At 34.3% G+C, this 14,609-nt stretch overlaps 2 protein-coding genes and 1 non-coding gene across 3 annotated transcripts; all 3 read right to left on the bottom strand.

The window, feature by feature from the left end:
• Positions 1 to 850: 850 nt before the first annotated feature.
• On the bottom strand, positions 851 to 5,259 carry LOC132171384 (chaperone protein dnaJ 50). Its single transcript, XM_059582690.1, has 10 exons — positions 5,093 to 5,259; positions 4,937 to 4,999; positions 4,784 to 4,850; positions 4,609 to 4,668; positions 3,736 to 3,786; positions 3,514 to 3,594; positions 2,990 to 3,102; positions 2,687 to 2,804; positions 1,625 to 1,751; positions 851 to 1,280 (listed from the first exon to the last, which is right to left on the bottom strand). Exons 1-10 carry the CDS (start codon positions 5,209 to 5,211, stop codon positions 1,177 to 1,179), a joined length of 903 nt encoding a protein of 300 aa, XP_059438673.1. The 5' UTR covers positions 5,212 to 5,259; the 3' UTR covers positions 851 to 1,176.
• Positions 5,260 to 10,112: 4,853 nt separating this feature from the next.
• On the bottom strand, positions 10,113 to 14,175 carry LOC132172699 (gibberellin 2-beta-dioxygenase 8). Its single transcript, XM_059584252.1, has 4 exons — positions 14,110 to 14,175; positions 11,415 to 11,878; positions 10,446 to 10,767; positions 10,113 to 10,343 (listed from the first exon to the last, which is right to left on the bottom strand). Exons 1-4 carry the CDS (start codon positions 14,143 to 14,145, stop codon positions 10,113 to 10,115), a joined length of 1,053 nt encoding a protein of 350 aa, XP_059440235.1. The 5' UTR covers positions 14,146 to 14,175.
• On the bottom strand, positions 11,233 to 11,306 carry TRNAV-CAC (transfer RNA valine (anticodon CAC)). The gene has a single exon. It is a non-coding gene; the product is annotated as a tRNA-Val (tRNA).
• Positions 14,176 to 14,609: the final 434 nt, after the last annotated feature.

The raw sequence follows: 14,609 nt of genomic DNA, 5'->3' as shown, positions 1-14,609 counted from the left end.
TTTTTCTTTTCTTTTTTTTAATTTTTTTTTTTAAAAAAAAACATTTTTTTAATTAAAAAAAATTTTAAAAAAAAATTAATATGTGCCACGTGTCGACGTCTGATTGGTCCACGTGTCAGTTTAACGGTCAACTAACGGTCAACTAACGGATGGACTAATTTGGTCACTTATCAAAACCACAGGGACCTCCTGTGATAAAAATGAAAACCCAGGGGGGAAAAAATAAAGTTGTGAAACCTTAGGGACTAATTTAGTATTTAACCCTAAAATAAAAAATAAGAGAACTACAAATTAATGATCTTATATAGACTCTTTCCTAAGCTACAATTTGAACAGCAAATTATTAGAGATTTTATCCTCCCAAATCTTAACATTTCCGTTATTTTTAGAGGAACTAATCTCATCGGATGTTTGGACTTCAAAAAAAAACTGATCATTCTAAGGAAAGAATGATTTAGTTTCTCAACAATATGAACCTCAACACTTATGGGTAACTGCCTTAGAGTTGGCAGCCCCACTGTTGGCCACCCTTTTAATTTTTCTTTTTATTTGATTTTTTTATTAAATTTTTATCAAAAATTATTATTTTAACCTAACATGGCATTATCAGAGAGTTGAAATTTTAGATCGAAAACCAACAAAAAGATTTATTGCACTTTTTCAATAAACTTAAGCTGTTAAAAAAAATAAATAAAATTGAGGGTGTAACTTGTTTTGACGCGTTGACTCACGAATGTATTTTACAAATACCCTTCTTTTTATTCACAAAGCTATTTACTCGGAAAAAAAGAAAAAAAAAAGGGACAAGAATTGTTATTTAGAGATGGTAAATTCACAAATTGGCCAAAAATAAATAAATAAAAGAGCAGAGCACTTAGACTCGCCAGCATAATAAAGTTAGGTATGACCATAAAAAGAAAAAAATGTGTATCTCATAATGGGTTTACAAGTAGTAAATCATCTAAGGTTATAAATTAGAATAAAACAAATAGAGCCAACAAGGGCGCCACAAAACTAACATAAGCTCACCTCTGGAGTCTACTTAAATAAACCAACCCCTAGACAGTTGACGTATCTTAGTATAATTATGAGTAAACTCTTCCGTATAGGTTGACTTTATCAAAATTGCGTCGTCAGTATTTCCAAGAGTATTTGAAAGCAAAGGCACAAAATCTGTTATCGCCTGCGCTTTGATTCTTTCCGCGTCTCAGACAGGTAGCTTTCCAAGTTGGATTTCTCCCATAAACGTCTATGAACAAGATCTTCCTTCGTAGAATCATCTAATAAACACACACCAAGTATTAATCAGTGAAACTCTAACCATTTCCATAAACATAATGGGAAGTTTTTTTATTAGTTTAGCATCCTTCGTAAAGGCTTTGTGTGGCCAAAAGTCAATCGTGAATGGGCAAAGGAAACAAACAATATATGGCAGACAAAGTTATGATAGATTCATGAAATTGGACAGCATAACCATGGGTTCTCATAAACAGGGTTATTGGTCCTCTGCCCAGTAAAGAGTGTCATGCATTATATCATCTAAAGATCAAACTCCACTTAATAGCCCAACAAAATTCATCCGGTCCAATATAAGAAAAGGTTATATGAATTAAATTCTACTCACCAATATTTCTCCATGCATCAAAGGGAACTCCGAGGGATCTTTGTGTTAGGTAAGAGGCGTCTTCCCAAGAATATGGTGCCTTTACCACCTTATATCTCCAGAACCAACAAGCTGTCCATAATAATAGCTGGATTGGATAAAAAAAAATTAAATCATTAATCTTTGTGTTCCATAAGCTAAGATCAGCATCTAAGTCAAATACTAATTGCAGAAACACTACCAGAGAAATTGATCAGCAAGAACCTATAGCCATCTTCACTATTGTTGAATAATACATATTCAAGTTCTCATTTCATGGGGAACCTCCAAGCAGCTCTATGTCATTATATTCCATTCTTAAGACAGAAGAATTGGACACAAAAAAAAAAAAAAAAAAAAAAAAAGAGGGGGGGGGGGGGCGCCAGAGATTCTAGGAGCAGTTTTTGTTTTTTAACTAATTCATATCATTGAAAAGCATAGAAGGGCGCAACCCTAGTACTCAGGATGTATACAAAAAGAGTCTCCATTAAGGCTAAAAGAAGAACAAAAGTCCACAAATATTCTAGGAGCAGTTTATGGCAATTCTAACAGCTATTGAAGTTGAAGCTAGCCATAGTCATCAAGGCTCGGCCTCCAGTTCTAAACTTGGGAACATAGGCAGTAGGGAGATAAAGAAGGTTGGAGTGGTCCATTACTTATCAAAAAAGAAGAAGGTTGGAGTGGTCCATCAATTATGATTCAAAAGGCAAGAGCCCATGCCATTACAAAGGTACGGAAAATGGTGTCTTCGTGCCTTTTGTGGTGTCTATAGAGGAAAATGAATAACATAAGTTTTGAAGACCGTGAGAGGACTTTGGAGGAGATTAAGTCTTTATTTTTCAATACCATGCATCTTTGGACAATTGCTTTTGTTTATCCTTTGGTGATTAGTTATCATGATTTTCTTATTCTTTTTACTCCTTCTAACTATATGGTTTCTCTTGTATGCTCCTTATGTACCTGGAGCGCCTTACAATTTTAATGATATCTTGATTACTTATAAAAGAAATTTAATATATTCTTGAATAAGAACAAGGATAGAACCTTTCCAATGCTGTAAGGTAGGAGCACGAAGCGGAGACCAACAAGATCCCAGATGGAGGGCTTTTCAGCTCCCTTTATCTGTAGTTCAAGTTCTTGTCCAACATCTTCTTCAATTTTCCTGCCATAATAACATAACCCAACAATATTCTGAGAATCATAAAATAGAAAGATCAAAATCAGGGAGTAGCTAAAGAATAATCCTAAAAAAGGACGGGAGAAGGCATTGGACATATCATCAATAGAAGAAAATAACATCCATGGAAACTTATAATAACTTTCAAAAAGCTTTTGACAAATTCATACTTGTTCGGCTGCCTGTTAGTCTTCTTCTTATTTGTAGTTCCTCCGCTGCGTTCGAGTTCCAAAGCTCGTAGTCTATTTTTGTAAGCAGGTGTCTTCTTGACCATTTCTACAGCCTAGAACAAGAAGAATTAAAAGAGTTATGTAAAATAAATCCATCACACTTTCTGAGTTTTATGTGTGATATCCCCCCCACCCCCATAAAAAAATTTAAAAAAAAGGTATACATACGCTCTTATCCTACTGCTGATTTTTTTAAAAAAAAAATATTATTCTTGTACACTCTAAATTCTGACCATTAACAGTAAGAGCAGTATATTGCAGTATAGAAAAGAAAAAGACTTTTGTAGAACTCCAGACATGCAAGTAACATCAGCTATGCCAACTAATACTGTGATGTCTTAACTTCAGGTTACTTCCAAGTTTTGTGAGCAATACTAGCTTAGCAACATTCAGCACATCCATGGAACAGTCTAACATCAAGATGCATATGGCATCATGTTTCAATACTTGATATGTCACAGTACCTGATTATACCTTGTCCACTGATTGAGATACTGAAATGCTGAGAGAATCAAAAGAAGGCCAACGAGGACGGCGCGGGGATCCTAGCAAGTAGATGCATAAACCAATTTTAATGACAATTTGAATGAAATGCAAATCTTAGTCTATCTACCATCACATTTAGTTTTAAACCAGACAGAACACTCAGATACTAAGATTAAAAAAAAAAAAAAAAATGTACTCACTGTTTTATGACCATAATATGCACGATAGTAACGAGCTGTATTGTAAAATACCTGAAAAGAAAAAAGATGACAGTTACAGCATTTTCCATAAACATGTAAATTTCAACAAATCTAATATTCTAATTGTGGGAAACTCAACTTTCACGTACACTACAAAATGAGAGGAAGATAGATGATTATGCAGCGGCAGGAAGCAAATAACTCAAAATATTACACTAATTTAAAGACAGTCATCATATCACACAGACAATTCACTAGACAGAGAGAGAGAGAGAGAGAGATGCTACTTAAATAGAAGTTCTAACACCAAATTAAAAATGCGAATACCCTTACACTTCAACAACTCTTAATGCTCCTACTGCAGTCATATAAAGCTATAACTTAAAAAATCGTAAGGCCTGCACGAATAGAGCATTATGACATTAAGCTAAGGACTAAGTTTACGACCAAGTAAATCAACCACTACACTCAAAGTTCATATAGCAACTAGTACAATTTTTTCCTGTATCCTATTTATAGCAAATTAAAAATGCTAAGTCACTTACTAAGAGAACGTGATTTTACCAATGTTAATCCGCAAGACTACCTACTATCCATAAGATCCAAGATCTAATTCACAAAACGACCCACAATCTAATCCAATGTAAATCAGCACCCAATTATTCCAAGTACCATAACAAAATGTTTTACCCAAAAGAATGAGTCAAAGTTACAATTGGAGCTTTCCAGGAGCAGAACTACGTTCAGCCCCGCAAGCCTCTCGTGTTTCCCAATTTTTTTAAAAAAATACTTCTATAATCCGAGATATCACACTTTCAGCATAAAAAGGCACAAAAAATGTCCGAATAAATACTTAAGATTTTGTTTGTTTACCTCCTCTGGATGAGCAATGGCATAATCGTATTGCTCCCGCGTCGCCTCGTCCTTCAAAATCTACAAAAGAGATAATGAAATGTGAGTTTTTAGCAAATAAATCAGCAGAACAAGAAAAGAAATATTTATTTATCCGGATGACTAAATTCCAATATAAAAGCAAGATCCAGAGTACCTCATAGGCATTGGCGATTTTGACAAACAGCTGTCTTGATTCAGGCTCGGGATTTTTATCCGGATGGCTGAATTTCAAGAACAAACAAACGAATAAATTAATAAAGTTTGAGAAATCCGAAAATAATCTGAGATCATAACATCACGAACTCACTATTTTAGTGAGAGCTTATAATAGGCTTTCTTGATTTCCGAAGCATTAGCATGCTGCGAAACCCTAGAAATGCAGGTGAAGATAGATCAGTGGAAGTAAAATTGAGACAAATGAAGGGGTAGATTCGGAAACGGAGAGAAAATTTTGGTAGCTGACCCTAGGAGATCGTAGCAATCGTCCTCGTCGCAATAGATCGCCGTTGATGGGGAGACAAGAAGACACAGCATCAGCGCTAACACGGCGGCGCACCACCGGAATGCTGCTGCTGGCGCCATCCGGAAATGAGACTACAAGATTTCCCTTTGAAAGTTCTCTCGTTTGGAGCTTTGACAACGAAAGAGATTGTGTAGCAAGAGCGATATTATTATTATTTAAAAAAAAATTAAAAAAAAAAAAAAAAAAAACATAACTTTGCCCCTAACTTTCACCCAATTTTACAAACCTGAACTTTTAAATCTCTCATTTTTGATCCCTTGAATTTTCAATTACTCACAATTAAAACCCTTCCGTTAATTTTAGCAGTTAAAAATAATTGAAAGTTCTGAGGTTCAAAATAAGAGATTTAGAAGATCACGAAGTTTGTAAAATCGAATAGAAGTTCAGAGGGCTAAAGTGAAGTTTCTCAAAAAAATAAAATAAAATAAAATAATCTTTCTTCATATATTTCTGTATCATTTTCAAATAAATTATTGGATAGAAAAAAGATAAATATGGGAGATGTACATGTTAATTCTATCAGTGTTATTTTTGTCTTAAACAAAACAAAAAAAAAAAAAACAAAAACAAAAAACAAAAAGAAGAAGAGAGAGACGACTTTTAAAAATACTATTTTATTAAAATATAATAATAATTAATAATAAATTCAATGATAATTTTAGAAATCACATCATTCTTGGAGCTAGGGGTGTACAAACGGAGCGGTTATAACCATTAATTGCTTATAACCGCTTTGATAGATTGTTGTAAAAAACTACTAACCACCTAAGGCAGGACGGTTAGCGGTTTTAGGGGTAGAAAAAGGCGGTTAATAACTGTTAACTGCCTACCCTTATATATAATACTATAAATATATATGTTTTGTTCTATTTTCTATTAAAAATATAACATTAAAACAAGGTTTTTTTAGTGTTAAACACCAAAACTGTATTGTTTTAAATACCAGTTAAGGATATGGTTTCATCATTTTTTTTTTTTTAACACTTTGATCCAAAATTATTTAAATAAGTTCAAAAAATAGGTACAATGAAGACCCAAAACACTTCAAAAGCACTTTTTTTTTTTTTTTTTTTTAAAAAAAGGTCTTAAAACCGCCGGTTATTGGTTTGAATAATCGCTAACCACCTTTTATAAAATAAATAACTATTAAGCGGAGCGGTTGCGGTTATTAAAATCCAATAATTGCTTTAAGCGATTGTGGTTAGCAATTTAGCGGTTTTAGCCAATAACCACTAACCGCAACCATTTATACACTCCTACTTAAAGTAACACAAAAAAAGACTTATAACATTACTCATATAATATAAGAGATACATATATAATAGCGTTTTTTTGTTTTTTTTTTTTAAGTAATGATATATTTTTTTCTAATAAAGTAATGATATATACTATCTCACCAATGTTGATACTGTTAGAAACGACTATAGTTTCGACTATTTTTTCTTAAAAAAAATCAATCCAACAATCTCTCATTAATAGGGCAAAACTTGAAAATTAGTAGTTACAATATTGTGACAATGGGGAGCTTCACTCATATGGACTTATTCATCCATAATAGGAAATATTTCCTTTGCTAGCCTATGAGCTACTCCATTAACCTTCTTCTTGACATGAGACACCTTCAACTTCCAATTATGCAAACTATTCATTACAACCCTGTCATCATCAATCAATTGGCCAAAACTATACCAATTATTTTCTTCCTTCCTTTATGCATGTACCATCTAGAGAATCCAGTCATAGTTCCACCATTTGATACTCCAATTCTTTAGCAAAAATTGCAACCCTCAGTGTCGTCGACTCATCGTGGCTTCAATAATAGTGGCATCAGCGACATATTGTCGAGGAGCTATAATCACCGCAATACCCATCTTCTTCTTATTATTATTTACAGTTGCATCTCAATTGACCTTAGCAAAACCTATTGTAACCGCCAACCACCTAAGAGTCGAAGCATTGTCGCTAACCTTTTTTGTGGCGGCTCTGCATTATCAATTTCGAAATCAATCAAGGATTCCAAAGCTTTCCTTACAAGATGAGTAGGATGACTAAACACCCCACCATGGTCCATATATAGACCACAAAATTCCTCCAAAGCCACAAATTTCTAGTCACTACCGCCATGAGCATAATATCCTCATCTTCCAATTTATTTTGCAAGTCCTTAACAATATGGAAAAAAAAAAAAAAAAAAAAAATCATCATTTTTCAAGCAGCTCTTCTATATATAGTCTCCTTCCACATATTCGTCATGCATCTCTAACTCCACAATATATATGTTTCGTATTCTCCATTTCTTGCCTACTTATAATTAGTAAAATAGAAAGTTGAGTACGTAATTGGGTGTTGGAACAAAAAAAAAAAAAAAGACCCATGTTTTTTCAAAAATAATTTTATCATACTCAATTACTGATCATGTTTACAATTTCCAAAGTTCTCTATGAAACATCAGAAAATATAATTAGTTTTCTAAGAGAACCTTATTTTAATTGGTCTTGCCCCAAAAAAAAAAAAGAAAAAAAAGGCTAAGAAACCTTCTTTTTTTTTTTTTTTAGCATACCCATTTCTTTACAATTTCCAAAACTGTCCTTGAAAAATTCAGAAAATGTGATTAGTTCTTAAAGATATATAACCTTATTGTCATAATCTGAAGTAAATTAATTAACTTTTGGGGGTTTTAATCCTTCTTCTTCATACACATAAGAAAGAAATGCTATGGCTACCAAATTTTTTATTAAAATATGAATATCAAAATGACGTGGACCTTATTCATTCGTACCCGTAGCATTTTTCTTTATTAGTTGTTTTGATTTTCTCCTATAAATTATAAGCTTAGCATCATCTTAGTAAAAAATTTAGTACCTCTAAGATTTTTCCGTACAAAATGATGGACTTCAGATTTTACAGTATTGATTGAGTTTAAACTTTTGCATAATGGACCAGGTCAATTGAATCCTTGATTCATTTGGGGATTCAGTTCAAGTGTTCAACTAAATCAATTCTTATACGTGTGTGGTCATCTCTAGCTAGTACTAATATTAGAGATTACACAAAGTAAAGTCTATGTAATTATTTTTTTAGATAAATAGTGATTGAATATAATATCAAAGCGTTCACTTTCCACTTCAATTATTGAGCGTGTTAGTTATTAAAGAAAAGTTTAAACCTATACGCAAGAAACAATTATTTTTTAGATAAATGATGACTCAAAAGATCATTGAAATCAATTGTATTATATGCATCGTACGTACACTTTTATGCGTATCGGATATTAGATTCCCATAACTAGTGATAAAAAAAAATCAAGTTCAGTTTCTTCAGGTAGAGGGAATTATAGTGCAGAAGGGAAATGATATGATATCACATTCTTAACAAATCAAAGAGTCAAATCCAGCATCTTCCAGTGGGAACGTACAGGTGCTGCAGAGGAGAAATTCAATTTGAATTTGAACATTGTATTTAGATGGAATTGCGTAAGACCACAGTAATTAGATTGAATTGCGTGACTATATGTGCGAGAGTCACTGTCATGACGCAGAGATAATACTATCATTGCAGTTGAAACACCAACGACTGCACTTCTAAAAGGACATAGACGGTTAGTAATCTCGTTTGCACATGATGAGCTATCTGGGGATTGGTGCCTTGAAATTGGTAACCCTAGCTACTCCAAATAAATTGCTAATTAATCAACTAGTTAGTGGGCATGATGGGATTAAGATTCTCTACCATTTTTAAAGGAGTTGTAAAATTTTAAATTATAAAAATTAAGCCAATTTTAGGTATCAAAACGCTTAAAAAATCATATTAAAATTGTTGTATGTTAGGCATTGCATCCTCCTGTTTGGTTGTAATTCATAACAGAGAATGTAGCCTGTTTAAGTGCAACTCTTTAATTAGTTGCCCCCTCTATTTCCTAGCAAATATATAAACTTGAGTTGAAAGAGAAATTTACCCTCCAACGAGTACAAATATATAGAGATTATCTAAATTTTTATAAGTAGGCGAGAATAACTTAAGGTCTGCTTGAGATTGCGTTAGAGAGCTTAAAAAATACTTTCAGTACTTAAAAAGTCGTGCTAAACAAAAGCTAATATGTTTGGTAAAGATTTTAAACATGTTTTTGACTTTTTTACTCTAAAAATTGTCAAAACGCACTTTTAACAAAAGCTTAAAAATGAAGCTTTCGCCAAAAAATGTTTTTTTGACTTAAAAGCTTTATTTCTTAAACACAATCTCAAACAGACTATTACTACGAGAAAGATTTTCAATCTCTCATCTTGGTTAATGCTTTTTTTTTTTTTTAAAAAAAAAAGGGTTAATTAAGGCGGTATCCAATATCTAACTTAGTAGGCAATGGTCACTTGATTGCATCATATATATGATTTGTATGGCTGTAATTATATTAAGAAACAATTATTCTATCTTTTCAGTTGTTTATCTTTTCTTAACATTAAATTTATATTACTTTTATATTTTATATATTAATTTAATCTTCAATCTTGATATATTTCTCATTCATATATACTTTGATTCTTATCGATCGATAAGAATTTTTGATTCTGTCCTCGATCAGTTTGAATCCTGATTAATTACAAAGTTTAATCCCTATATATATATATATATATATATATATATATATATATATTGCGTTGAATTGAAGGAGAGTGACAACATATTAATTTAGTAATTAAATTTATAATTTTTTATTCACTAATTTAATAGAATTTGTATCCCAAGATTTAAATGCATGTATCACAGTCCCATCTCAAGCACAATATCCGAAAAAAATTTCTTTGCGTTATAGTGGATCACACGGAACAATTGAACCAGCATGGAATATTAATCATGCTGAAAACTCATATACCTTTCTTAATTATTTTCTAATTCAATTACACCTCTCTCTCTCCCAACATTACCTAGTACTCGATGTATGAATTAACACACACTTGTGTTGGCTTTACACAAGAAACCTAGGAAGCCCTATTTTAAAACCCAATTTTTGAACATCCGCTTGCACCTGCTGCCTGTATTCCATAAAGCTGAATTTTCTATACACTGAAGGCTCACGGGAGGTCTGTATCACTGTGTCATATGAAGGACATAAGAAATATGCCGTGGAGAACCTTTCCAGTAGAGGATTCGGGACAACCCGGTGTTCTACGCTCTTGTACACGTCATTGCTCCACGCCTGTGTGTGTAATATCAAATGAGTTTGTAAAAAAGTTGTAGTAAAACTTGTAGTACTGTAAATATATATATATATATTTTTTTGTGTGGGTGTGAAATTTACCTGAAACAAGTCACCAATGTTGATAATAAGAGCCTCGGGATTAGGCTTAACAGCAATCCATCTCCCATCTTTCACCAATTGGAGACCACCAACCTGATCTTGATGCAAAATGGTGAGGAAGTCACTGTCGGTGTGTGGAATGAGGCCAAATACCTCTGAAGGGATAGGGCAGGGTGGGTATCGGTTCATTCGAAGATAGCAAGTGCTTGGCAAGCAATTTTGTTGGAAGAAAGTTGAGCTGTGGCCCATTTTCTCAGCCAAAATCTGAGCCAAGTTTTGTGCCAGACTGGAAACTGTTGCGGCGAACTGTTCCATTGTTGTGCTGGGATAATAACAAGGCAAGTAATTAAGTCAGAATTAAATAACTAGTAGGCCAGGGCCAGGGGCAGGCAAAGAAAATCCAAGGATGCATAGATAACAAGTAAACCTCTACTGGGTGTAGATCTGCGGTTACACAGTCATGCTCCTAGCTAGGCCCCAGAGAGAGAAAGAGAGGCCATGCATGCAAAGTCCATACCTGGTGTGGCTCATATATTTGGTGGCACACCGATGGAACTGCGAAATTGTCAAGTACTGGGGCTCCATCAGCCACAAGGTGTGGCTCAAAAACATCTACATGTGATGTTGTCAACAAGAGGCTGACTCTTATACGTCAGCTTCTTGTACTCTCTCCCTGAATGAAACTGATGCGAAACAAGGACACACACTCTCTCTCGATCTCTCTCACTCACCCAAAAAATGATAAATGATAAAAAGTAAAAAAGGAAGAAAATGGATTTCAGGAAAGTGTCTGAGCCCGGGTTCGAACCGGGGACCTCTAGTGTGTGAGACTAGCGTGATAACCGACTACACCACCCAGACAATTGAGTTCTTTTCTACAGGTTTATTTATTATCTCCCTATTTGTCTTTCGCATCAAATTCAACAAACGAAAATATTAAAGATTGAAAAGTAGGCCTTAATAATTTACCTGAGACTGTCGAAGCCGGCTGAAGGCAAAATATCGATCAAAGGAATGTGGAAAGCTTCAGACCATGATAACTGCCCCAAGCATGTGGCGGAAGGGGTGCCCCAACGGTAGCTACCGGCTGAAAAGTTCAAGTACTTGTACTCTTTGCTCTTCTTCTCAAAGGGTTGCTTAAACACCCTCTCCTGCTGGAACCTCATCTTCTCCAAAATCTCACGGGAAATTCCATGGTTCACAACCTGGAAAAAACCCCACTCTCGCGAAGCCCTAGCTATCTCTTCCTTGCACTCCTCCCTGATCTCCGCTTCGCCAAGCCCTAAACGGCCGACGTCGATCAACGGAAGCTCGCATTCCTCGACGATGACAAGCTCGTTATCTTTGGCGCCGTCACCAGTTTCGATGGTTTTGTCGAAGAGGCGCTTGTAGGCTTCGTGAAATGGTGGGTCCGACTCCATGCTAATTAGCGGCTGAAAGAGAAAGACACCGTCAACAGAGCTAGGTTTTATATAAAAGATCGGGTAACATTTGTTCGGTTAAACTAAGGGTTAGCATAAGTAGGTTTGGGGAGATAGAGACAAGGAAAATTGAATATAGGACAAATGCTTTCCCACTACCCTTTCCTTTCTGTTTCTTCTCGTCGATGAAAACCCTTTGGCGTTTCTTTTTCCTCGTTTTGGACTTTGGACACAAAGCTGATCCATGTCTTTTTCTTACACTTGAAGACATCTATTTTCTTTTCTTTTTTCTCCAATTTGTTTTGCTATTTTCTTCTGTGCTCGACTTCTAAGAAATGCATTGAGATTTCATTTAAATTTTTAAATTCATAAATTTCAACCGTTCATTTCATCTAAGCGTATAAAATAAGATATATTTTAGTTAAATAAAAATTACAAAATAACATTTTTGTACCTTTTTATTTGTGGACTATTACGGAGAAGACACTCCTCAAAGACATATAATCATCAGCTCATTTGAGTATGGCCGGCCCGACAAATAGAAAAAGTGGGACCTCCCTGTATGTCGGCCATCCCTTGATTGCCCTCTCATTACCGTTGATTGAAAGAGCATTATGTCGGCCATCCGGCCGTCCCTTGATTAAATCATGGTTTCACTTTCACCCCTCGGAGGTCTCTTCTCTTTCTTTTTTCTTCTTTCTTTTTCTTTTCCTTTTTTTTTTTTTTTCACGGCGCACATTTCGGAGCCTTAAATCTCAAAAATTATGGAAAAAAGAAAAAAGAAGAAAAAAAAATGGGATAACTCCTGGTTTTTATCTCGTTGTTGTCAAGTAACATGTACGGCGACAGAAGTATGAAGAAAAAACAAAACGACATGTTGTATATTTCATAACAATTAAAATCAAAGATATGAATAGATTTTAATTATTCAAACCACGAACTCCTTGCAACAAAAGTAAAATTAACAACTAAAATCAAAGATATAATATTTCACTTGCAGATATATGTGTACAAAATCAAGAAACTGAAAAAATTACTTTTTTCCCTGTTGCCATGTTGGGACACTTATACTAATTAAACGAGGATAATCCATTCAGATGATGAGTTCTAGCTTGTTTGTCTTGTTTATAGTACTAATTTGGAAACATATATATATAACTTATAATCCCATGGTGGCATTAGCTTTAAGTTGGATTTGTTGTGTTAATTTCTATGGTAGTTTGGAGCTTGATTTGCTAGCTGCGCGCATACATATATAGTTAGCTTTTCTAACGAGTGGCCAATTGGCTTTGTCTCCTTAAAGTATTTTTGATTTATGATTTTGTCTAATGGTTTTTGCCAGACGTTCAATGGCTGTCTTCTTTATGTCCTATCTTATGGCAGAAATAAACAAGACAATAGTTATAGTAATCTAACTAACTGGATTCTTACCAAAAAAAAACTGGATTACCCACAAATTCTGTGTCACTGTCTGAAAATATAAACTTTCAAAAGAATCATAATACAAATAATTGTATTGACCATTCTGTTAATTTCCCCGAGATCATTTAGCCTCTACTTCATGGAAGTTCTATAAGCGCCAACGGCCATCCTATGATTATTGTAACTGTCCAAAAAACTTGTAAACCTATACATTCTTCGGCTTCATATATAGGAGTCTTGAAATTAGGTGAGCCATAAATATTTCTAGAAAGATCTGATTTGCCCATATCTTGTTGTCTAAAAAAAAAAACATATCTATCTGTTCCCTGGCCTGTGCGCTTTCCTAGCTAGCTAGCCAGGAATATATTGTATAGAATATAGGAATCTTAGAAATCAAGGGTGACAAAATAAGACGGGAAGGATTAAAAAAACATGAGAGCTATTTTAAGATTGTGACATATATATATATATCCTCAAGTAATAGCTAGCTAAAACATGAGAGCTATTTTAAGATTGTGACATATATATATATCCTCAAGTAATAGCTAGCTAGCTAGGATGGGAGAAATTAAAGTTGTTATTTGATGTGTCGATGGTACACCTTAGTACTATGTACTGCTATTAATTATTGATGGCACCATCTTCTAGCGAATGTAAGCCTGATTTGTAATGAATGGCTGTTATGAAAACAAAAACATCCAATGATTGAAGAAAATCACATCAATAGATAATCAGCTGTATTATTACCATAAATAGCTTCTCCTACATAACAAAGTATACGGCCTTGAATGAATAAAAAATGATATTTCTTTATCCTTTACCTGGTTTTGAGTCTCAATGTTCCGGGAGTCCACCATTGCTTCTCTTTAGCTGCAATGCACGCACCAAACTATGGGAGCTTAATTTGGTGGCACTTTCTTAGAGTAATAAACAAGAGGATGAACTCAACGTTACTTTCTTAGAGTGGCAGAAAATTCAAAGATGGGGGCAACTGGCAATATAATGAAAGATTACTTGCATGGCAATGCCCGAAGGTGTCGATGTGTACGTTTTTGTTATTTTATTTTATTTTATGTAAAGCTCATCTCTCTACTTTGCTGACAGCGGGCAATGAAAAGGAAACAAAAGCATGTGAACAAATGAACTACTGGGGCAGGAAAAGATCTTAAGAAAATCAACTTACAAATGGAAGGAAGAGAAAGCTGGGTTTGAGAGATTGATAGAGAGAGAGAGAGAGAGAGAGAGAGAGAGAGAGAGATGTGTGAATTATGATGGAGTCCTGTAAGTTGGTAGGAACATATTTTATAGGCCAAAAAGTGAA

The sequence above is a fragment of the Corylus avellana genome, chromosome ca2, assembly GCF_901000735.1.
Source record: "Corylus avellana chromosome ca2, CavTom2PMs-1.0".
Lineage (NCBI taxonomy): Eukaryota > Viridiplantae > Streptophyta > Magnoliopsida > Fagales > Betulaceae > Corylus > Corylus avellana.
Note: the sequence above shows the minus strand (reverse complement) of the source record. Positions and strands in the feature narration are given on the sequence as shown.